The sequence below is a fragment of the Thermobia domestica genome, unplaced genomic scaffold, assembly GCF_964235325.1.
Source record: "Thermobia domestica unplaced genomic scaffold, izTheDome1.hap1.1 HAP1_SCAFFOLD_1561, whole genome shotgun sequence".
In the NCBI taxonomy this organism is placed as follows: Eukaryota; Metazoa; Arthropoda; class Insecta; order Zygentoma; family Lepismatidae; genus Thermobia; species Thermobia domestica.
Window position 1 is genome coordinate 10051 of NW_027657271.1, and position 24334 is coordinate 34384.

At 34.6% G+C, this 24334-nt stretch overlaps 1 protein-coding gene across 1 annotated transcript; it reads right to left on the minus strand.

Moving 5' to 3' along the window:
- Nucleotides 1-1163: 1163 nt before the first annotated feature.
- Nucleotides 1164-23396, minus strand: LOC145677890 (uncharacterized; the record flags this gene model as incomplete). The annotated part of the gene is given in 3 exon segments (XM_081748169.1): nucleotides 1164-6214; nucleotides 17157-17752; nucleotides 23228-23396. Coding segments are annotated over 2 exon segments (1542 nt in total). The 3' UTR covers nucleotides 1164-5148.
- Between the last annotated feature and the right edge of the window lie 938 nt (nucleotides 23397-24334).

Here is a 24334-nt window from a genome sequence, read left to right on the forward strand (position 1 = left end):
CATGGTAACAAAAGGTATCAAAATTCCTTAGAAGGTTAACTGAAGAACCTTGTAGTGTGCACTCTGTCAATCGTATGACAGTTTGGAGTCCTATTCTGAAACCCGGTAACTTATGATTAGAAACTGCTAGAAGATATATTGATGAAAAAAAATTAATGCCGTAAAACAAAGCAATACAAATGTAGATTCGAGTAAACCTGATACTTAAGTTAGTCTTAACTTTCTAACATAAATAGAGTAGGTCTGTGAACCTTCAACATAAATGAATGGGACAAGTTCCATATTCAATTATTGTTATAAGAATTTTTGAAATATAACGCGTACTAGCAATATTTGAAAGACGAATTAAGCTCTGAGAGACGTGGTTTATTATTACTTTGCATCATTTTGGTAAACCCGAAATTGAGAAGAGCTGACATGTGGAAAAAAGAAGATTCATATATATTCATCTTTCAGGTATACGACCCTGCATTATGAAACATGTATGTATTACTGAATTATCATGTATTACATAAATTAAAGTATAAGCCGAAAATTTTCAATTATTTAAGTAGCCATTCTCTCTCACCAGCACATATGCGACAGGCTATCACAGCCAGCACTTATACCTTAAGCCACACTCTGTACGAGGTGTGTCGCCAAGTGTTCTATGTAATAATATTGTAGAATATCATACGACGTTGTATTTAAATGTGACATCTGTTTTTTGCGTGTTACTGGAAAACCGTTAAGTTTACGTACAGTTAAGAATGGTAACTCACTCCGACTTAATTTAAAACCTCGGGGTCAATTTCCGGTTGTTTTTTTTTTTCATCCTACCTTACTGAAACTTCTTGTTCTCATCGAGAAGGGGTGGGATTAAACTGTATATGTAAGACGTAAGGATGATTTAAAACTTAAAGTTACAGACACTTCGGTATAATAGTGTGGCAAATATCTACTGTCTGGTCCATCTTTTCTGTAACAGTACAGTAGTGATAGAAATCTAGCTTCAACCTAATACTAATGCATTTTTAATTTCTAAAGTAAGAAAGTGAAAATAACTGTATAAAGACTAAATAAATAAATAACTAAGAAATACGATAATGGTAATCAATCAGTTTTATTCCTATACAATTTTAATGGTTATTTGTTTATGATTACGTAATTTGAAATGTCGCACCCATTGAATACCTACGGAGGTGCTTCTAGTTGTGCCGCAATTTTCTCGTATTTTTGCGTAGTTAGAAGTCTTCGAGTGACGACATGCGTCAAACTTTTTAATGGAGAAGACAAAGCATTTAAAGCAAGTGAGAAGAACACACACAGCTGTATATATGAACTGAAGAGTGATGGGCACCTCAAAAGTGGAAGTGAAAAACACTTATGAATTACGTCATTTTCCGCAATAACTGCTCGTGCTACCATGGAATGGCAGGGCGATTAAGGATATTCAAGGATTTTCGAAATTTATTGTTGAATTTAAAACGGTTTGAGTATCAACTCAGGTATATTATAGATTTCTATCCAAAAGATATCGTAAAGGAAGAAATGTATTTAATTTGAAACGTTTTGTAAGAAATACCTTTCAGACTAGATTTGCAATATTAGTTGTAGTGTAAGCAGTGGTGCTATTTATCTGGTTCGCCCCGATTTGCTAGAATCGGTTGTTAAATTATTTCGAGTTCGCAGAAACGTTTATTATACCCAGACTTAACAGTAAATTTTACCGAGTTATACCCAGAAACAGTAACTTTTAGTTTAAGTATCATTGTCTTTAGAAATTCTTATAGCTACTTCGTTAAATATACGATCCGTCACAATAACGTGTAAGAGATTATTTCTTAATCTCTAACGCTCAATTATCAAGAACGAAAACTTGGTTGACACGACTGCAGTTATGAGAATCATTTATACTTGAAACGCATACGAAGCATTATCAAGAGTTGTCGATCACTGCTGGATTATGAACATCCCAATAGTTTTAGACTACCATCTATCTTGGATAGTTGTTCCCAAGACATTTGCAGTAGTACCTAATTTCGTTACAACAGCTTGTATTACGATACTGTCTAGGTCACTATTAGTCATTTGTGTACTGTAAAACTTTTGCTTTTGTCTACCTTGTACTGTTTGTTTCCTAAGAGTTATATTTACCTACCTATTCATCTACTCTCTCTCTCTGTATACGTATATATTTATATACAACTTGTTGTTAAGAAGCTAGAATAACACCGCTGAGTGTAAGTAGATAAGAATAACGAACTATATTGCATATTCTTGTCTAACTAGCCACTAGACAATTGACGTCTTTTTAAGTACCGCATTCTGGCAATATTGTGTTGGGTTTGCTCCTTGGGATGTCACCATGGTGTGAGGAATGCTAGGACAAGTAGACCTGTTCGAACTTTCTCGATATATTAGTTTCTAGTTGGTTATTACGATAGTGGGTGATGGGCAGAATCTAACTGTCGGTAATGCGACAAGAGAGTGGTGCTTCGAAAATTGGTACAATAATTGCTACAGTACAACGAAACATTTTAAAAGTTTTATCTCCAATCTCAAATCAATACTTATCAAAGTAAACGAGTTAACTTCAAAAGTAAATCGGTCCCTAATATCAAAGGTTATAACTTGAAACACGAATACACGAAACTCAACGAGTAGCATTCTTCTCTATCTAAATGTGATATTTTCCTTACAACTTCACTGCCACCATTCCGATAGGTATTCTTTTGATAGTTTCCCTTTCGAATATAACATACAACTGTCACTCAGCAGGAGCCAAGCACCCGCGACAGATCTTCCTGCCTTTTTTTTCGTTCTATTATACAAAGCTTACTCAAATACCTTGAAATACAAAAGCAAACAAACATATTTAATTAAGTTCTACGTGGAAGCAAATACGCTTTTATTCTATTTCGTTGTATTTTTTTGAAAAAGAAGAAAAATATTGAAACATTCTTTTTCTTAAATATCAGAAGAATTTCTTGTAAGTACATATAATTAATTAAATATTTTATTAATATTTAATGTTAGCCTTCACAAACTTCAACACGGAAATATGGTTGTGAGTTAAGTATTTCTCATGACAGTCAAAAAATCGTATCTTTTGTAATACCAGATCTAAATCGGTTAATAGCCTTTGTGGCCAACAACATCCTGCGCCACAAATACCTTGCCTGGTTCAAAAAACGGAAGGGAAGTTTTACGCGCCACGTTTATGTCGGCTATGTTGAAGGAGACGATGATAGTGAGAAATGAAAGAAACGGTTGAATGAGAAAAGTCAAAGAAAGCGGGAGAACCCCGAGAAACCCATGCAAGGGGCGTTTGTTCACCGCTAAGTTCACTTGGCGCAGGTAGTGACGCGTAAATTCCCGGGAAGTTACTTTTCGAGAATATACCCGGGAAGATTCCTAAAATGGGAATTTTTCCGCGAATTTATGTACAACCACAAAGAAAATTGCATTATATTACTATGATTTCAAAGTTAAATTTGTTTTAATTTTTATCACAGCACATTATTACAGTTATCTCCAGAGGATTCTTTAAAATGTATATTCTGAACGGTACTATCTTACTTTATTATATTTAGAGAATACGAACAAATGTATATTTATTTATAATGTTATATGAAAGCAAATGGGAAAAAATGGTATCGTAAATTCACATATTATTACACCGCTAAACATTTTAAATTTATAAGTGGATTTTCTAAATTCGACTCTACTACTGATATTATAACCCATTAAATTTTTAAATGTTATAAACAAATTAGATGGGATAACAGGCAGAAGATACTTTTCTCACCAATTTATCAACATTTGTGTATATATATTTATGTTCACAAAATTTGCAAGATACAGATTTATCTTTAAAATTTGGCACATGACATTGCCACACACGATCTTTCTTCCTACATATTTCTGAAAATTTCATGCGTTAATTTACATGTAAGAGAAGTCCGAGTAAATCTTCAGAAATCCGAGTCAGAGAGAAGACCGACGTCTGTTACTAACGGTGTTTTGGGGGTGTATTAATAATACTTCATTTTTATTTCTACATAATTTCTACAATACTTTACAAACTGGTTCCTTTTTATCATTTATAAATTAGTACATTTTTACTTTTAGAGCAAATAGAAATGGAACTAATCAATCATATGTTTAGTTATTATTGTCCATTATTTAAACCTCCAAATTATTTAATATCTAGAAGTAAATCATAATAAATGAAAATAAAGTAATTAATCATACGGTTCTTATAATTTGGATAAAATAAATTCCTCCTAGGAATTTATGTGCCAGGGGAAAAAACGCGAATAATCCCATTTTTAATATTCCTTTCTACAGTGAATATTCCCATTGCCCATCACTAGGCGCAGGCTGCGATCGTACGAACCAAAATATCAAAATCTAGGTCTGTACACGTAATGTTTATTATCCATTAACCACCATTATCATTTATACTATGTGAATTTCCGAACATAATTTTGTAATAAGTGCTTTCCACAATACTCATACATAAGAGTGCTCTCTTGAATGTCTTATGTTTCTTTCTTTATAAATTTTTAAGAAATTACTTGTCAGACTTCCGGCATATATGTGTATTTATTTTCTATATTTTACGCTGTTTTCAAATTTGAACTTACACTAAATTTCTCTCTCTGCAACATAATCACGTATCAATTTTTCATCTTTAGGCATAAACACATCTGTTGGCAAAGTAGATCTTTCACTAAGTAACTACGCACTCTTGGCATGTCTAAGACTTTTCAAGTGTATGTAATAAATCTGACTTTCCAATTAATTTTTTCCACACTCTTAGCACGTCGGAGAATTATAACCTTTATCTGCTCGCCAAATCTGACTTCTGACTAAAGCTTGCAACATTCTTCACGCACTTGAGGTTTTCTTTCCGTAAGTAAAGCGTGCCCTGTCAAACCGGACTAATGACTAAGGCCTATTCATCATTCTTCACACGTTAGGATTTTACCACTATGTATTAGTATGAGAGTAGGCAATGTGAGGTTTGTCTAAACAATTCTTGGCACTCATCCCACGTATGAGGTTTTACACGTTTGTACTAGCATGTGAACCTCAAATCGTGACCTTCGCCTAATCCTCTTTCGACAGTTTGGCGCGACTGAGATTTGTCACCTTCATGTATTAACATGTGTTTTGGTCATTCTGAATCACAGCTAAAGCCTTTTCCATACTCATGGCACGTGTGAGTTTTGCACCAGTATGTATTGACATGTGTGTTGCCAAATGTGACCTTTGCCTGAAACTTTTTCCACACTTTTGGCATGTGTAAGGTTTATCTCCCGTATGTATTAGTATATGTGTTGCTAAATCTGACTTATAGGTAAAGCTCTTTCCACACTCTTGGCACATGTGAGCCTTTACACCAGTATGTACTAACATATGTGTTGTTATATGTGACTTTTGCCTAAATCCCTTTCCACACTTTGGGCAGGCGTGAGGTTTTGCACCTGTATGTATTAGCATGTGTGTTGCTAAACCGCGCCTATAGTTAAAGCCCTTGCGACACTCTTGGCATGTGTGAGGTCTTCCGCTTGTATGTATTTTCAAGTGATTTACAAAGTGTGCCTTATGCCTAAATTCTTTTCCGCACCGTTTGCAGATGTGAGGTTTATCTCCTGTATGTATTAACAAATGTTCTGTCAGAACTGACTTCTTGCTAAAGCATTTTCCACACTCTTTGCATGTGTGAGATTTTTCACCAGTATGATTTAACATGTGTCCTGCCAAACTTGAGGTGTGTCTAAATCTTATTCCACACTCTAGGCACGTGTGAGGATTATCTCCTGTATGTATTAACATGTGCCTCTTTAAATTAGACCTTTGATTAAAACTTTTTCCACACTGTTGGCAAATGTGAGGCTTATCACCTGTATGTATTAAGATGTGTGCTGCCAAGTGTGATTTATGAGCAAATTGCTTTCCACACTCCTCGCAAGTGTAAGATTTTGAACATGTACGTATTAACATGTGTTTGTGAAAATGTGATCTATGAATAAATCCTTCTCCACACTCTTCGGAAGTATCAGCTTTTCGACTTCTATGTGTTAACGTATGTCCTCCCAAATGTGATGGATTAAATTCTTTGTAAAAGTTTTTGGAAATACGAGATTTCTCATATAAATGAGAGAATATTCCCTTTCGTGGAATAAACGTATTCGCTTTTCTGGAAACAGTATCATTAACGAACCTGCAAAAAATTCAATAAGCAAGATAACGAAAATTGGGATACATAATATGAAACAAGAAATGTGAAGTTTTGTATGTAAAAACGGGAAGAAAGGCAAGCTGTTTCACATTATATATATATATATATATATATATATATATATTGCATATTAAATGTTCTCCGTACCTACGCTCTCATACTCTATTTTCATGATAAGTGGAACCAAGAACAATCGAGAAATTCATTGTTATTTCTATCCTCCAAAGAAGAAAATATCTTTTCGGATATAATTTGAAGTTTTATCTACATTTATATATATAATATCGTTAATTTTGTGCAAGAATATTTAGTAATTGCCAGAACATGTTGCAATTATCTCTACCAAAAACTGTTAATATAATGAGAAAGAAACAAAGGAAGGCTGAAACATTTTTTTAAATTTCAGAAAAGATCCATAATTTCAAGCAGTACACCAATTTTCACTAGTGTTTTTAATATCCTTGTAATGCTTTGAGGTATACTTCTATGGAAATATATCTGGGAGGTTGATATGTTATAAATGTAAGCATTTTTTTTTTTTAAATTAAGACTTTCCAGACATATCGAGTTTTTAATTCCTTGCAATTTTTCACGTATGTGTAATAAATACTTGAAATTATGGTTGTAGAACTTGACACTAAGTTAATAAGGATATTCATTGCCCCGTTGGACTCCCCTGGTTATTAATCTTACAAGCTTCTAGGATAACCAGAGTTATTATGCTGTATCATTTTTAGTTTGCCACTCAAACAAATTTGTGCTATTATACGTTTTCCCTTCACCTGATGAAATGAAATTATATGAACGCTTAATTCTAGAATGGGTTTGTAACACTACTGTTACAGGTATGCCAAACAACGTCTCCAGGGTGCTATTTGCACCGTAAAATACTACAACGTTTATTATTTGTTACTTTAAAAGTGTGTGGCAAGACAACTGCTCCACTCTGTGCATTACAAAATGAAAAAAGATGTTGGAGTTGCATTATAAAACTAATGCACCTGAACTGTTTGAAATAAATTTCCTAATATGCTGAGTATAAATTTCCTTATGCGTGCTCTTATGTTATATTCATCGTAATGGGTATCGTAAGTAGAGGAGGATGACTGATATATCTACGTCAAAAATTATCATCTGAAGAGTCTTTCTTGCTAGAGAGAAAGTAAATAGCACATAAGCCTATCATTTAAAATAAACTGCCGCGTATAGCAGTGTTTTGTGAAATAGCGTATTCAAGAGAGAGATGAGAAATAATCTCTCAGTGCGTATATTTGATATCCAGCTTGTCTGTCATTAGCTTAAGAAACTGGCGAATCGTTTAGAACAAAATATTACAAAATTTATAATTGGCATCAGAGAAAAAAAAAGGAAAAAAAGAAAGGGTTTAGGAAGTGGTAAAGAAAGAGTGTAGTTGTTGCCCTCTCAAAACAGTCAGGATAGCTTAAGAGTGTGTAAAGAGATATTATTTTTCAGGTATATGGTGAATGCAGTTTGTGAGGAAATTTGAAGCAAATGTTCCCTTTCGATCACTTCAGTAAACCAAGCTTCAGTGACACCTGACACATGACTACACAGCAGTTAAAGAACAGAAATATTCTGTTTTAGTATTTAAAATGAAGAAGAAACACATTTGAATGATTTATTAATGAATATGTTATATTTGAGACTAAGTATGCTACACATTTCACTCTAGTTTCATTACAAGACTCTATGGAGAATCTGAAGAGACTGTTTAAAAAAATAATAAAAATTAGAAAAAATAATTAAAAATATTTAGTTAAAAATAATTAAAATTATAATAATAATTAAAAAATAAATACAAACTTTTTCCAGTCTCGATACTGTAACATCTAGCCAGAAAATAAAATTATAAATCAATTTACATCGCATCAAAACACTGAATGTGTACTTCTTGCATCAAGAATTTGCTATCGACTGAAACATCTTTTCATTATTATTATATATTGATTTACACCACTTTTAACTAAAAATCAAGTGAATACTAAAATTAGCGCCCTGATATAATGTCCCTACATACTTCCTTCTAAAACATCTCGTGTTTCATTAACTTCTTACAGAGTAAATAGCTTCACAGCTATGTCTGAAGGTCTTTAGTAAATAATAATATGAAAATGTATCTGGAAGAGATCAAAAAATATTTATTCTTGAAAATTACCATCATGAGCGAGTTACTCATTTAGCAGTTGAATCTCCGACCGAATCGTGATGAAACTTCTTAATAGCATTTTGTTTGTTTATTGGTTTTGAGTGTTCCTTTTGTTCCTTTTCAGTAACGGAAAGGGGCACGGTGGCTCACTGCCAGAGCGCTTACCTCTGTTGTATGGGGTTCATGGTTTGATCTCCGAACAAGTAAGCTTATGGTGGACAACATTGTGTCAGTGGGTTTTCACGGTTTACTCCCGTTCCCTCACAAATTCTCACTGCACTTATTATTTCATCATTCATTTGCGTTAATCATCCGCCTGCTTTGCATAACGTGCATAATCATGGGACATTAAACTGAAATATTTTCTTTTCCGTACCTGGACCATATGAAGCAGGAACCAACAGCTTAAACCAAAATCCAAATAAATGAAGTGCGTTTAAATTTCAATGCTTTTCCTCCGGAAATCGAAACCAGGACCACGATCAACACAGGCCCGTAGTAGTTATTAGACTAGCGGAAAAAGTTAAAACAGGTTTATTTATCACTAGTTGTTACTTGAAGCCTTCGGCTCAACGTAGGCTACAGGTTAAAAATTGCTTAACTGTTCGCTCTAATTGTTTACATTTAATATATAAGTCTGTCCACGAAGTAACTTGCGCTTCCAAGAAAACTAATATCCAAATATAAATATAGGTACGGCGCTTGTCTTAATAATAAAAACAAAGCACACAGTTCGTCATCATTTTATACACTTTCAATACTTAAATTGAGAGAATAGAGTTATGAGTTGATATTACATAGTGACAATATATTGCAGTTGGAATCACAAATACTGGTATTATTGCTCAAATTTAAATATGATCACAGATTTTGTTCTATATTGAAATGATTAACTTGAGACAATACGCTTGTCAAGTTGCACTTAAATCGACACAAAAGTTTTATATACAAGTTTTCTGCACGTTAGAGACCTCAATTGGTCTCTAAGAACGACCGTGAAGCATGAAGAATTAGCGTTACTCACAGGATCAGACGTTTCCCATTTATATGTCATAAGGATTGATTAATTCAACAAACTTTGCTTAAGAATGTGAATTCAGTTAACGACAAAGATAAGTCGAAAAGAGCTACCTGCAGTTTTAGATAAAAGACTTTACAAATGGCTCTCCTCTAGTTTAACGAAATTAGCTTATCGAGATTAAACACGTAATTAGAAACTGGAGAGTATAAACCATAGGATATTAAGCATTAGCTAGTCCATATAACGGATTCAGTTTCTGGTCATTAAAAATCATTAAAAGTCATTTAACACTTGTTCCGTCAGTTGCAGTTTTTATCTTGTTTCCTTGAATTGTGATTTCTAGAAGGAAATTTAGATAAGACTGGCCACCCTGTAAAAAAATCTTCACACCCAGAAGCAGCTGGAGAAACTCATCTGGAAGAGTCGCTAAGTCGGAATTCAGTCGCCTTGCAACCTTCTTCGATGCCGCCAGTAGTAGCAATGTTTCAACCGGTTCTTATATATTTGTTTTAGAAATTACTTTCTTTAGAAAGAAGATCCTGCGAGTAACAGAACGGGTTAAATTGTACACTACAGCCTTTACGGGACCAAACTTTGTGGACACTCTGCACTAAATATATCTGCGTAGTTTTAAGGGTAGTATGAATGAAGACCGAATAGAGTTTTATATTTGCAACTGACCTGACATTCATTTGAAGTTTCGATAGTCACTTACACCGCGTAATTGTAACAGAAAAAGTTAAACACTGAAAAAATTGAATAGACAGTTTACTGTTAAATATAAGTACACATTCGGTAATACACGAAACTCATTCACCACGTGATTAAACGGACCAGAATGTTGGTAACTTCAAGAAAAAAATTTACTACACATCCTTCAGGATTAAAATCAAGTTCCCTTGAATTCCTATCATCCACTTTCAAACGATTCAAATGTATAATATTCTGTTATCGTTCTTTGACGTACCAAACCGACAAAAAGCTCTTTTAACAAGAATTTTACTATCACCATGCGTGTTACTGACGCAAAAGGCGTGATCCACCTATCTTAGATGTTTTAGTTTCGCTATGTGTAATAGTATGTTATCTCTTCCTATTGAAAAGATCAACTATAGCTAGAACGATGTAAATTTTCGTTTAGTTCAGTTCACGCTAACTCACTCAAAAGTTTGTTTTAAAATTCAACCTTCTTTCCTACCTGTTAATAACCAACTATATTATACGATAGACCGGGCTTGTGACAATGTATCCAGTTTAATAATAGACTTACGTAATCCAGCTTATTTGAAGGATACATAAGGGAAGAAAAATTATCTTTTTTTTTTTCCTTAACGTCGTGTTGCATGTGAATTGTCTCTTTGAGAAGATACCACGTCAACACGATGGACTTTTAAAAAATAAACTTTTGTGACACACATATGAATAAAAGTTTACTGAGCGGGACGAAAAGACTACAGACGCATCTCGAATTGCTTCCTCGTTTACACATGAGCTTCTCTGAGAAGGAAAAGCTAGTCTTATTTAGCTACCAGGAAAGATCTATCTCAGAAGAATTAAGAGAACCTGTTTTATATTTTTTATTTTATTTTATTTATTTATATTGTATTACTGCGCTTCAGGCCATGCAAGTTTCAACATTGAACGAAAAATTAGTGAAAAACTAGGATAATTAATTCTTTCTTTATCAATGACAATGGTCACCTAAAAGCCTGCAACATGAAATGACCTTTCGGAACTGTACGACATGAGTGCCACTGCAAATTGCATATTGAATAGTAATCCGTAAAGATAAAATCCCGTTAGCCCAGACTAACAATATCAAAATAACTGAAAGCCACGACAATCTTTCACTAAAGGCACAAATTTTCAATTTTAAAAAAGGCCAACTTCATTACCTTTTAAAAAGAGCTTCTTTTTTCTACCTTAGAATTGTGTTGACGATACAGGAGCTGTCTCGCCTTAAATGTAAAAATCCTTTCTTCAGCCTCTGTTCAAGCTGTCTTTCGTTCTAAAACAGGGTGGCACCAAACACAAGGTTAGATTTACTACATTAAGAACTTACATAAGATCGTCAAATGGCAATATTATTGATGCCAGATTAGCTCCTCAGTTCAGTTATTTCGTTTTGCCAATAAAAGTAAAAGTCAGTTCTGCTAAGAGCAAGAAATATGATTGAGGGCAGTATTATGTGAAAATAGAAAAAGTAAGTCTATATGCACGTTTCAAAAAGACTGAGTTACACACACATACATACATACATATGTATAGTATGGCGCTAAATTAGTTGTATAAAAGAAAAGGGGTCATTCCTGAGGGTAAAGCAAACAAAAAAGTTCTAATAAACATAGGTCGAAATCCGCGTCATTTACGTATTATAGGCTGCCGAGAGCGTGGGAAAACGAACCTTAGACTTAAATATTTCACTAACTATTGAACGTAGACGTGATGCGGCATGATACCGTCAAAAGATCCTAACCTGGTCTATCCAAATGTGCAGCTTTCACATTTGTGCAGTGGCGGTTAAAGGGATTCCCCAAAGGACGTTAGGGATTCCCGGAAATTTTATGACGTAAATTGATTGGACAAGAACATGTAAAAGACGCCTTATTGACTAGAAATAATGCTATGTGGCAGATCAGTATTCATACACGCAGATTAAAAGATGGCGGATGAGGCAATAATCACTGTGGGTGGTTGCATATCTCTTCAAAAAATACTAGTAAAAATGTTGTACAAGAATTCATTGCAAACGTCACGTGACTACAATATGAAAAATACGTACTACAAAAGTTCATGGGTAACAGAAGATAAAGAAGTTCCGATTGCTGATGTGCTCATTTTAATGATATCGCAACGCTTTGGAAAACGTTTCCAATTTTACTACTACAGGAATTGAACAAGAACTACTATTAAAAGACAACTAAATAACTCGTAATAATAATAATAATAATAATAATAATAATACACATAACTGTTTGAGCACATTTGTTTTGATTAGTATATCACATATATGCGACTAGCATACGTTCTTTTTTTTTCAATAAATGTTCTAAACTGATTGACGTGAAACAAAACATTAATTCTACTTGCGATATTTGTTGTAACAGAGGCTGATGTTTCTTGTTCCAAATCGTGTAACCGGACTGTATGCCGAAGAGAATTGTAGGTAACAAGGTACAGAGAAGAGTCTTTGTTAAAATTAAAAGAGGATGGATGTCAGAACTGTCACTACAAAACTTATTCAAAGTTTCGGCCCGGCACTTCAATGCAAAGGTTACAGCAGCGGTGAAGGGACCGGCGGGCGCATTGATACACTCCTGGCGTTTCCCTAATAATCCAGGCAGCACCAAAAATTCGAGAAATCAAATCCTACTCTGATTGTACAGGCGTCGTATAGACTAGTTGTTTCATATGGCCCCAGAAAAAAAAATCAAAGGGGTTAAGATCTGACACTGAGTGAAGTGGCCAAGACACTGGTCGTTCTACGCTGATCCATTTGTTCGGAAAGAATGACTTGAGAAAATTTCGCATCTCGCCAGCGAAATGTGATTTAGAACCGTCCTGCATAAAAAAGCATGTTTCGACAAACAGCCAGTGGCACAATCTCTAATAGTACAGCCACAACCTCTTTCAAAAATATGCGATAGTTCCACCTGGTCAAGCCTTGTGGTAGTAGGTACGGTCCAATGAGATAATTATCGACAATTCCTGCCCAAACATGCACAGAACACCGTTTCTGATGGGCAAGGGTTGACGTTCCGTGTGGGTTTGTCTCACATCACAAATGCTGATTGTGAGTATTGAACACTCCATCATGGGAAACGTAGCTTCATCTGTGAAGAGAACACGAGACATGAAGCGAGGTCTATTAGCATGCCGTTCCCGTATTTACTGGACAAATTCATCAACGTGGAATCCGAATCACATGACCTCCCGCCGGGAATCGAACCCCGGTCTTTCATGCAAAATTCGCATACGCTAACGTCGCTTACCCACGAAAGGGTTGGAAAAGACACTGGGGAGAATGACAGACGAGTATAGTATGTACATTACGAAACACAAATAAACAAAACGACTTTAGCATTAGTAACAGATCGTCATTAAAAGCGATGTGCTATCATTAATATGAGCACATCACCAATCGGAATTTCTTTATCTTCTGTTACCTATCGGCTTGTGTTGTACGTATTTTTACATTGTAGCCACGTAACGTTTCCAGTGAATTCTTGTCCAACGTTTTTACTAGTACTTTTTGAGGAGGTATGCATCTACGCACAGTGATTATTACCTCATCCGCCATCTTTTAATCTGCGTGTATGAATACTCATCTGCCACGTAGTTTATTTCTAGTCAATGAGGCGTCTTTTACATGCTCTTGTCAACGCAATTTACGTTATAAAATGTCCGGGAATCTCTAACGTCCTTTGGGGAATTCCTTGCGCCGCCACTGCACAAATTTCAAACCTGCAAATTTGGATAGAGCAGGTTAGGATCTTTTGACGATATCATGCCGCATCACGTCTACGCTTAGTAGTTAGTGAAATAGTTAAGTTCGTTTTCCCATGCTTTTGACAGCCTATAACACGTAAATGACGCAGTTTTTGTCCTATGTTTATTAGATTTTTTTTGTTTGTTTCACTTTCAAGAATCACTCTTCTGTTCTTGTATAACGAATTTAACGCCATACTGTATATTGAAATACGTGCTAGGTTCTTTCGTTTCATACAACACACTTTAAAACTTGCTACAACTTTGTTTAAAGAACTAAGTTCTCCTTTAATGGAGAAGGATTAATACGTACACCCAATATTCCCTGCTTCAATTCCTGGCGAAGCGAAGCCTTGTAAAACTGTTAGCAAAACCTTAGGTAAGATTTCGATATTACATTTGCTTTCTTATATTTCCGAAGTTGTGTGAATACTGATGATTTCAAGGGGTGGCCTGGAGAAGAAATCGTTTGCTACTACAGAAACCAATAAATTTTCCTTGGTACAGATTTCCGAACATGTACTCGTATATTATCAGTACTTTCTCACTACTATTTCAACCCATCCTCATATAAAATGATGGTGTAAACTATGAGTTTGTACAACTCCAGACAGAGTTCATCTGTACATTTGTGCAAGCCTAGTGTGTAAGTCAGATGTTCGGTAAAGTGAATAGCAGTTTCTCAAGAAACGTTCGCAATTGTACACGCCAATTACGTAAATTCCAGTGAGGTTCGGAACCCTCGAAAACATCAGCTCGTACTCTTTAAAATCTAGTTGTTGCATTAGCAGAAATAACAAATTCAATCATAAAATACAACTGGCTTAATGCTTTGATGCACGATATATGTACAAAGCGAAGTCAGCACGAAAGTTATAATAAGTATAAAATAAATTAAAGTATGCATCAATAAGTGGACAAAGAGAAAGTAGAAACAACAAAATATGTGATTATCTTTATTTAATTAGACGAGAAAATTGCTGTTGAGCACTACAGTAACGAATAATACAAAACAATCTGAGTTATATCTGAAAAAGGTGTGTGGCTCTACCCCAATATTTTCCATAATTTGGGTCACAGAATGTATAGACCAACACAGAGATCAAATATTGCATTACCTGCAATGATAAAGTACCATTAATGAAACAGAAATAGGAAAGAGTGTGAAATTAGACAAGCAATCAAAGATAACCTCGGACAACTCGTCCGTCATACCATATATGATCTTTTTTTTTTTTTTTTTTTTTTTGCGGGGAGATCATCGAACACCACAAATTAAGACATTGAAAAAACGGAAAAGTGCTCTATTGAGATACGAAAGTGATCTACTCCGAAAATTGGCGTTAGTATTCCGGAATGTATGAAGAATTTGTTCCATTAAAAAGTATGAAAATATTTCGTTTGAAGTTTGGTGTATAGTTAACACAAAACGAACAACACTAATATGTGTCAGGAAAGAAAATGTACATTTATTTTTTGCGTCGGGCATTCTTGCGCTCCACCCATGAAGAATATGAGAATTAAATCAATCAAATGTTTAGTGAATATGCCAGAAGAAAAGCCTAATCTGAATAAACATTGAAGAGGGGCACAAGCTATGAATACGAATAGTGCATAGTGTAAATAAAGGACGCTAACGAAAGAGAAATCCAGAAAAAGGTGGGAAAAAGAGAAAAAAGGAGAAATTGTCGAAGTGGGAACACAAAATACAAATGCGAACAAATATGTATATAACCAAGCACTTACCAGCAACTACCTTGGTGTAGTAGTTAAGGCGCTAGATTAATACTCCAAAGGATGTCAGTTCGAATCGGCTCCAAGGAGAATCTTTTTTTATATTTTTGTTAGTAATGCATAGAGCACATGAGAGGTGGTAAAAAAAGGTTGTATTACCCGTTTAATATGTTAAGTGAAAACGAGGTATAAGTTCCAGTGACATTTATTAGAGAAGAGAAACAATACAAACGAGGAAGCAACTACATTTAATAAAAACTGGAAATTTTCGCGAATTTCGCACATGCGAGTCTACAATATTTCTTAAGAAATGTGCCCATTACAGAGACCATCATGTCAGGAAAATTTCTATGTACCTTTGCCGATCATGACCTTGTGAGACTAAAACCACCCTACGTTTCTGTATCTCACTCTCTATCTATCCATCTATCTAGCTATCTATCTATCTATCTATATATATATATATATATATATAACGTTTTTGTGAACGCCATAACTTTCAGCGGATTGAGAACAAACTTGGCACAAACGCTAATTGCTAAAATATCTTTAATCGGTTTCTTAGAATAATCAGATGTAAATGTCAAAATGGTGGTGGTTGAAACGCTTAAAAAGTTGCAAAGGAATCAAATTTTGGCCAGAAATGGACATTCACACTATTTAAGTGCCTTTTCTAATGCAAAAATGTTTGCGTGCAGGAACTTGAAGTCTTGGATCCGATTAGTCAGCTAAAGAATGTTCACGACCACGAGCTATGACCAGGCTCGTGTTTTAAAAGGAGAGTATTTTCCTGTTGGAACTAGACGATTGTTTGATGATGTGAAGACACACATTGAAAGTGAAGTAACTTGCGAAGAGTTCTATTTGAAAGAATAGTATAATAAGTATGCCTTCCCCTAACACAGAGAACTATAAATCAATTATTTCGAGCTCGAGAGCCGGAATGGTGAGAAATGTTATTTGGTTTGTTTTTTGGTAACACATTGCACTGGGAATAGTAATAGGCAACATTAATGATAGGTAAGATAATAATAATCGTATATATTATTACTAAAGGAGCTGTTTGTGGTAACGCCATGCTTTTCTCAATTCTTCATTAAACGTAATTATTGAAACGCCATATCTCCCTTAGAGGCTAATAATTAATAATTTATATAGAGAGAACAGATGGAAAGAATGTTTGACTATATGCACATATAAGACCTATGGAAAAATATGTGGGAGTGCCAAGCATCAAAAACTCTATTAAAAAGAAAACAAGAATTGGAGGTTTATACAAATTTACCGTTATATTTGCATACTAATTTCACTGCCGAACTCTCTCACTTCTTACACACCTCTTACAAAGCTAAGCGTCAGATTGTGATCTTTTGTGTGTTCAAATGTTAACAACTCCATTAACTCCATTTTAGGTAAACGAAAAATGAATATTTTGCTAAGTATTGCAAGTGTTGAAAAGAAATATTTACACATATGTACTGTAGATCTGATGGAATAAATTCATTTAAACGTACCTGAGTGCCTGAGCATTGTTACTTTCTTCTCGATTATCATTTCCTTCAATGTCTTCTTTGTGATCGTTCATATCTCCATTAGTGGCTGAGATGTGACTGCATGACTCTTTCGTGTTGTGTGTAAAATCGGAGGATTTTTGCTTGATGTTACTGTCAAAACTTTTGTCATATACAAGTACTTCATTTGTTGACAAACATTTGGGTAAACATATTGCTTTCGAAGTTAGTTTTCCATCTGATATTGTTCCATCCACATTATTTTCTAAAGCGATATTCTCTCCTACCATTGCACTTTCTCCTCTTGTATATTCCAAACATATAGCAAGAGGATCTTTTTGATCAATAGTGTTACTAATACATAGTTCATAATTACATTCCTCAAATGACTCGTTTTCTGTTTTCATTTCAAGTTTAATTGGAACGTATTCTGTTTTCATTTCAAGTTTAACTGGAACGTCTTCTGTTTTCATTTCCATTTTATTACAAGCAAACTTGAAACAATTTAAAGGCTTGTCGCAAAAAAAAAAAAGAACTGCTCAAGTAGGAGATTTAAAAATTGCAAAATTCCATGAGTAATGAGATGAATTTAAAGAAATCTGAAAGTAATAGGAATATATGTTATTAGGTTTAACATTTAAGAACGGGTCGGGAGAAGAAGGTCAGTACCATTTCAGGTTAAATAGAATTAGTGGGTGGAATGGCTGAGACCAGACAAGGATGTAAATTTACTGAAAGAACTATTTTAAATTTTCCGAAATTTTGCTACAAATCATGCCAAAATATCGATGTATACTCATGTCCAAAACTGTTGACGCATATCTATAATTGTCTCCTCGTAACAATATAATTTGATAATGATTTTGCAGGATACTTTTAATGCTGATACTATGGGTATAATCGGAAAATGTATATTTGTTGTGAATTTGATAGGAAATAATTATAAATAAGAAAATTAGAATGTGTAAAATAAAATGCTGCTAAACGTATAAGAAAGTTTTGTTTTCGTATTATCGTTCTTATGCCACATACATGTCTTTGCCGATTGTACACTTAATCACATTATAAGAAATACTGGGCGAATTCGTTATCAAATTATATTCCAACGAAAAAAATTTATAGACATGAGACACAAATTTTAGACATGAGTGTTCCCAAATTCGGACAATACAGAACCGTACCGATATATCGAAATATAGTATTCAATATTCGATTTGTTCCTTACTTTCTCACTTGCTAATGCAAAATCTAACATATATTTCTTCTACTTCGTATACAAAAATTAAGGGCTACATTATGTTTCATTTACATTTCTGCTAAACATAGAAAAATTTTACTGGAGTACGATTCTTGCTTTTCTCTCATTTCTTTTTAAATGAAATTGCGAATTCTTAACGCACGATCGACGTTGCATGAAGACAGAAAACGCCAAAATTAAAATATTCTCTGCTATATTACTACCTTACATTTTAAAAGTAAAATATGAAAAGCCGTGTTATACAAATTTACAACTTAAAATGGATAACACTTTCAAGAACTACTTCAATATTTCAAAGACGGGTTTAGTTCTTCTCCCCAGCTTTTCATCTTTACTCAAACACATGTATCGCTAACAATTTCTAGTTACATTTATTTTGTCGTCGTTGTGGTATGTTTATCTCGCAGATCTTGCCATTTCCTTCGTAATATTTTCCATAGGTAGAAGCTCTGTTTGGTATACATTTAGGCACAAAGAAACAATTTGGTTAGTGTAACAATATACTCGCATTTAAAAACTCATACGTGCAATAGTTTCACCAACCAGCACATTGGCTTCATCAGACACTATCTTTGTCTGATGAAGCCAAAGTGTTAATTCGCGAAACTGCCACATGCATGTAGTTTTTAAATTTTAATATATTGTTTTGCTCAGCAAATAGTTTCTTTTTCTTCGGTACTTTCGCTTTTGAACTATTTAATTTGCACTCAACTTTCTCCAGTAACTTATAGTATTTCTTTGTTGCATTGGTGTATAGAGTTCATTTTAGTACCAAAGTTATATTAAACATTGCCCTACTGATTAATGTTGGGTCTTAACAACATGAGGTCCTACCAGAAAGAAACAGATCTTTCGCACACGAGGCGCTAAAACTAAGAAAAAATATCTTTAGAGCTCTTATATAGTGTTATAATGGGGAATATACCCAATTAATCTTTTGATAGTCCAGTGCACAAAACCTTAAATTAATGAAACAACAGATATATTACGAGCGTAGGTATGAGGTATATTTTACTGAAATAAAACACCTCATAAAACGATATCTTCTCCTCATGGTACTTTAGTTTTGCGATGTGATGACGTTTAAGGTTATTTAAAAATCAATGTAAATATCCTCAAACCTTAACACGGAACAGTTGTATCGGCATATGTGCTACCGTAAAATTTCTTATTTGAATGCAGAAACTAGTTACTTTTTCAACCTTACAAATAAACAATAGTATATTACTCTTTTTCTATTTCATTAATTTTGGTTTCAGTCACAGGTAACTTTTGGTACATTATACAGTGTGTCCATTAAGTCATTGGGCAATTTCGACCGGTCAAAGGAAAACGAAAAAAGAAGATAGAAATCTAAAAACTTCAGCAAATAAAACTCTCCATCTTTCCGTAGTATGGCGTGCAAGCATGTGCGCACACACTTCATGACGCAATACACGAACTACGCAGCAGCGGAGCAGCCAACACCGACGCCAGTCTAGGTGCAGACGGTACAGAGGAGAGTTCAGTGTGTTCTGTTGCTTTCAAAATTCAAATCTGTGACCAGAGTGGAACGTGAATATCGTCGTGTGTACAATGTAGTGCCACCTGATGGGAATGACATTACTTGGAGGGCTAACTAGTTGAAGGATACCTGGACTTTGTTGGACAAACAATGTTTTGGTGGGCTATCGGTAAGCGACAAGTCTGCAGAGGCAATATGGGAGAGCTACCTAAGGAGACTTTAAAAAATCTGTGCGTGCATGTGCTCGACAATTACAACTAAGCAAGACTAGGGATGTTCCGATAATCAAGTAATCGATAAAAGTTCGATAAAATTTCAAAACTGTTTCCTTGATAAAGAATGTTGATTTTATCGAATTTACGAGACTCTCGAAATGTGTTCCAGACTCTCCAAATATTCGAGACACTCGAAGTCGAGACATTTGAACTGTTTAAACATTTGACGAGTATGAGACATTCGAACTGTTCGTGCGTCTCGGGTTAAAATTTATGTAGTCATTCGAATATTTTAAAAAGTTCGGGATTATTGGTGTATTTGGAAGAAACAGTGCAATGGAGGTTGTCATAGATGTACACCCATGTCCAAAAATCTTGTCGCATATCTATAGCTGTTTTCTTGTAAGAATATAATTTGATAATAATTTTGCAGGGTACTTCTAATACGGATACTGTGTGTATAATCGGGAAATGTATATTTGTGATATATCTCATGGGAAAACAATTATAAATACGAAAATTATCATTAGTAGAATAAAATGATGGTAATTCGAAACAAAAATGCTATTCTCGATTTATTGTTCTCATTAACTGCTCTTTTGACATGAAATTAGCTTCATACATGTCTTTTTCGATTATACACATACTAACATTGTAAGAAATACCGGGCGAATTCTTTATCAAATTACATTCCTACAATAAAATATTTATAGACGTGCGACAATAATTTTGGACATGTGTGTACATAATAGGTGCTATATGCAGATAAGTATTTACTTCTGGGGTTTGTATCCTTTGTACGATCCCAGCTGAAGTTCACTGTACTTTATGTTGTACAAACATCATGTGCCTGGGTTCTCTCGTCTCCCTCCCCCTTTTTTCCTTCCAATATTTCATAATTTCTCACCATCACCGTCTCTTTTACAATAGCTGGCATAACAGTGGGACATAAAAGTTGAAGATTTAATTTACATGCAGAATGATTATTTTGAAAGTTGCCTCCCTTAAAATGAAATCAAAGAAAAGTTTCTTCCTACAGATTTTTACGACCAATGTTCATGTACGTGGTTCAAAAAATCTATCGAGAAAGGGGGGGAGATATACAGAGAGGAAGAGAAAACACGCATCACCCAAACGGTATTTGAATCCAATACCCAATTCGTATACAAACCGTCACTTTATTGATTTCGCCAAAAACAGGACAGACAGAAAAGAAGTATTTTGCATCTGGTTTTGAAGGTTTCAGTTAAATTTCTGGGTGGAAACAGCTTCTGATATAAGAAGGCTGAACGAAGTCCGATACGACAAAAGACATATCCAACTTCGATTTTGAAAATGTGTTATCCGGGTAAACATAACGCATCGAGTATCTGAGATTGTCGAAATCTCGTGTAAAGTTTTAACTTCAACTATCAATGAAACACATCTAGAGAATTTCGGGTGCGAAGCTTCTTATTATAGATCGCACTGTCTATCTATTTGTATGTAACATCCGATGATAACTTTAGAATATACTGCAATTTTTATGGAACTTAATTTAAAACCTTCCCCTTTGTTTTGTCATTCTCGTGTTGTTTTTGGTTAAATCACAAGAGGAGCACCCTTGAGTCCGAGTACTCGTTAGTACTTTGAGCGTATTCATGATGTTACGACAATTGTTAATATTACCGTTTTCTCATTATTAACATTACTGTTAATTCTATTACTTCCACCGTTATAATCTTTTGTTGCCTTGTGGTGTGTTGTAGGTTATGTGAAGTAAGTAGATTATTCAAATTATTGATATGTTTGGAAATAGTTTGTTATACAAACTCATATAAATTTTTACTATAATCGACAAGGGTGAATACTAGGATGGTAACCGAAAACTGAATTTAATTAGATTAACAATTATCTCTTTCCACCAAATAATTGCTGCATGTGAGTGAAAAATAGCTAGGAACACCCTTCCATTAGTGTTCGTATTTTCTGTTTTTGTCAGCATCCTGTTTCTCGCAATTTTCTTCTTTGCTCCCAATTTGGAGATCCTAAGATCACGTGCTGCGGTAATTCATAACGATCAGAAATGGGAAACTGAGACCTCTCTTCCGTTATTAGCGCTGCTTTCTATGGCCGAAATTTTCGATTTTGCCACAATCTTAAAATGCCTATGACCACGTGCTTCAGTAACCGGACCCACTAACCCTCTGATGAGAAGCCTGTCGAAAAACAATCATTTTTGCCATTTCCGAACATTCCTATTGGCACCGCCAGTGCCCGCGCTCCATGAAACTATTAGTCTGTAGCCTGTAAGTGGCAAAGGTCAGTATCCTTGCAAAGAATCACATCATTTCGATCAATATTTAGCATATTAGGGGGAAGTGTTACCATTTTTGGAAAGCACTTTCACTTCTATGGGGCGAGATTGATAAATTCTGAACATTTCAAACTATAGGTAAAACATGAAGCATTAACACGAAGAAGCCCAGGGGGTGCCTCAGAGGCACCCGGCTCATTTTTAATGCAATTATTCTTAATAGACGTTTCGTTGCGCGACTTCCGGTCTAGAATTCTCTTATCTCTTTGGAATATAGGCCCTGATTCAGTTGTTCATACGTTTTCTTATTTTACTTCAGAAAAAATAGGGCTATTCTTTATATTGATGTAAAGCCCCAAGGGGTCCCTCCCAGTCACCCCGTTTCACTTTTAAAGCAATTATTTTTAATGGATATTTCGTCCCGTGTCCTGGGCTCTAGAATTTTTCTATTACTTTGAAATACACTCTTTGATTGCGTTTCCTAAGCATTTTTAACTTTGCCTTTTAGAAAAAAAAGTACTTTTTATACAAAAAAAAGGCTCAAGATGTGTTTCTGAGGCTCCTATTGAAGTATGTACTTTTCTAATTATTTGACACTGCTTATTGTTATTACCAATGACAAATGATTTCATAGCAAAGTAGTGACTAGCCTTTCCTATTAATGCCGGAAAATACAAATGGTCGCGGTGAGTTCAGGTAGCTTCTATATGCAGCAGGGAGCCTCAGAAGCAAACCCTGGGCCTTTTAATGGTAAAAATTAGCGTGGGCTTTCTCGGTTTAATAAACATTTTTCCTTCATACCTGACATGTTATTAATTTTCGCATTGTTACAGGCACATAAGCTTTCATGCCGATCTTGCTTGCAAAAGAGGTTAGATTGCTGCACTCCAAAGATAGGGATCCCTGATTCGAATAAAAGTTAGACATGTACATTTTTGGCCTAGGTTAGCCTCGTGCATCAGAGTCGGGCCTAAAACAATTTCAAAAAAGAAATCATGGTCAACAAATTATAGTGACATTTGAAAACTTTCGAATACTTGATGAATGAATTTTCGTAATAGCTCCACAATAACCAAAATGTTAATAACATTGAAAGTTTAACTAATGCTCAAAATTTAAAAAAAAAAAAAAAAACGAACACTAGAAATTTCGATAATACTCGAAGCTTCGATAATACCTGAAACTTAGATAACACTTGATCTTTTCATAATAGTCCAAATTTCAATAATACTCGAAACCTTCAAATACTCGAATAGTTTTGAGTAACCGATGACAACTCGATAATTTTCTAGAACGGATGTGCTGTTCTTAAACTTTTATTATTGGGGTTACGTGAAGAACATGTGTGTAGCGAATTACCAAATTTCAGAACAGAAAATCACCAACTTTATTCACTCTGTTACGCCAGATATCCTTAACCGTTTGTAGGAAGGTCTCGAATATCACTTAAATATTTGTAGGGCAACAAATGCAAGCACCATCAAACTGCTCTGAAAATGTATGAAATTTGGAAAGTTTTCCTTTTATTTGGTGTAGATTTCACATTTCTACATTGTTTCGTTGAATTCATGTGACCAGTTAAAAGTTCACCATGACCTTACGGACAAACTGTATAATAGTTGAAAGACAATCTCCTTCTAAACCGTCAGAGGAGTTTCTTCTTCTACGACAATGAGTACCACCTCCCAGTTGATTTTTCCGATAGGACTCAACTAGGGTTATCAGTGTTTTCGAAGTATTTCTTTCAATCTCAAACAGAAATCTTCTGAATTTATCCCTAGTACAGTTAATTACTCTAATGAAATATTAACACTGAGAGTTCTAATTATATATATATATATATATGGGAAGTGACCAAACATAACGAGACTCTTATCACGTATAAAGATGTCTCGCGAATCAAAATTT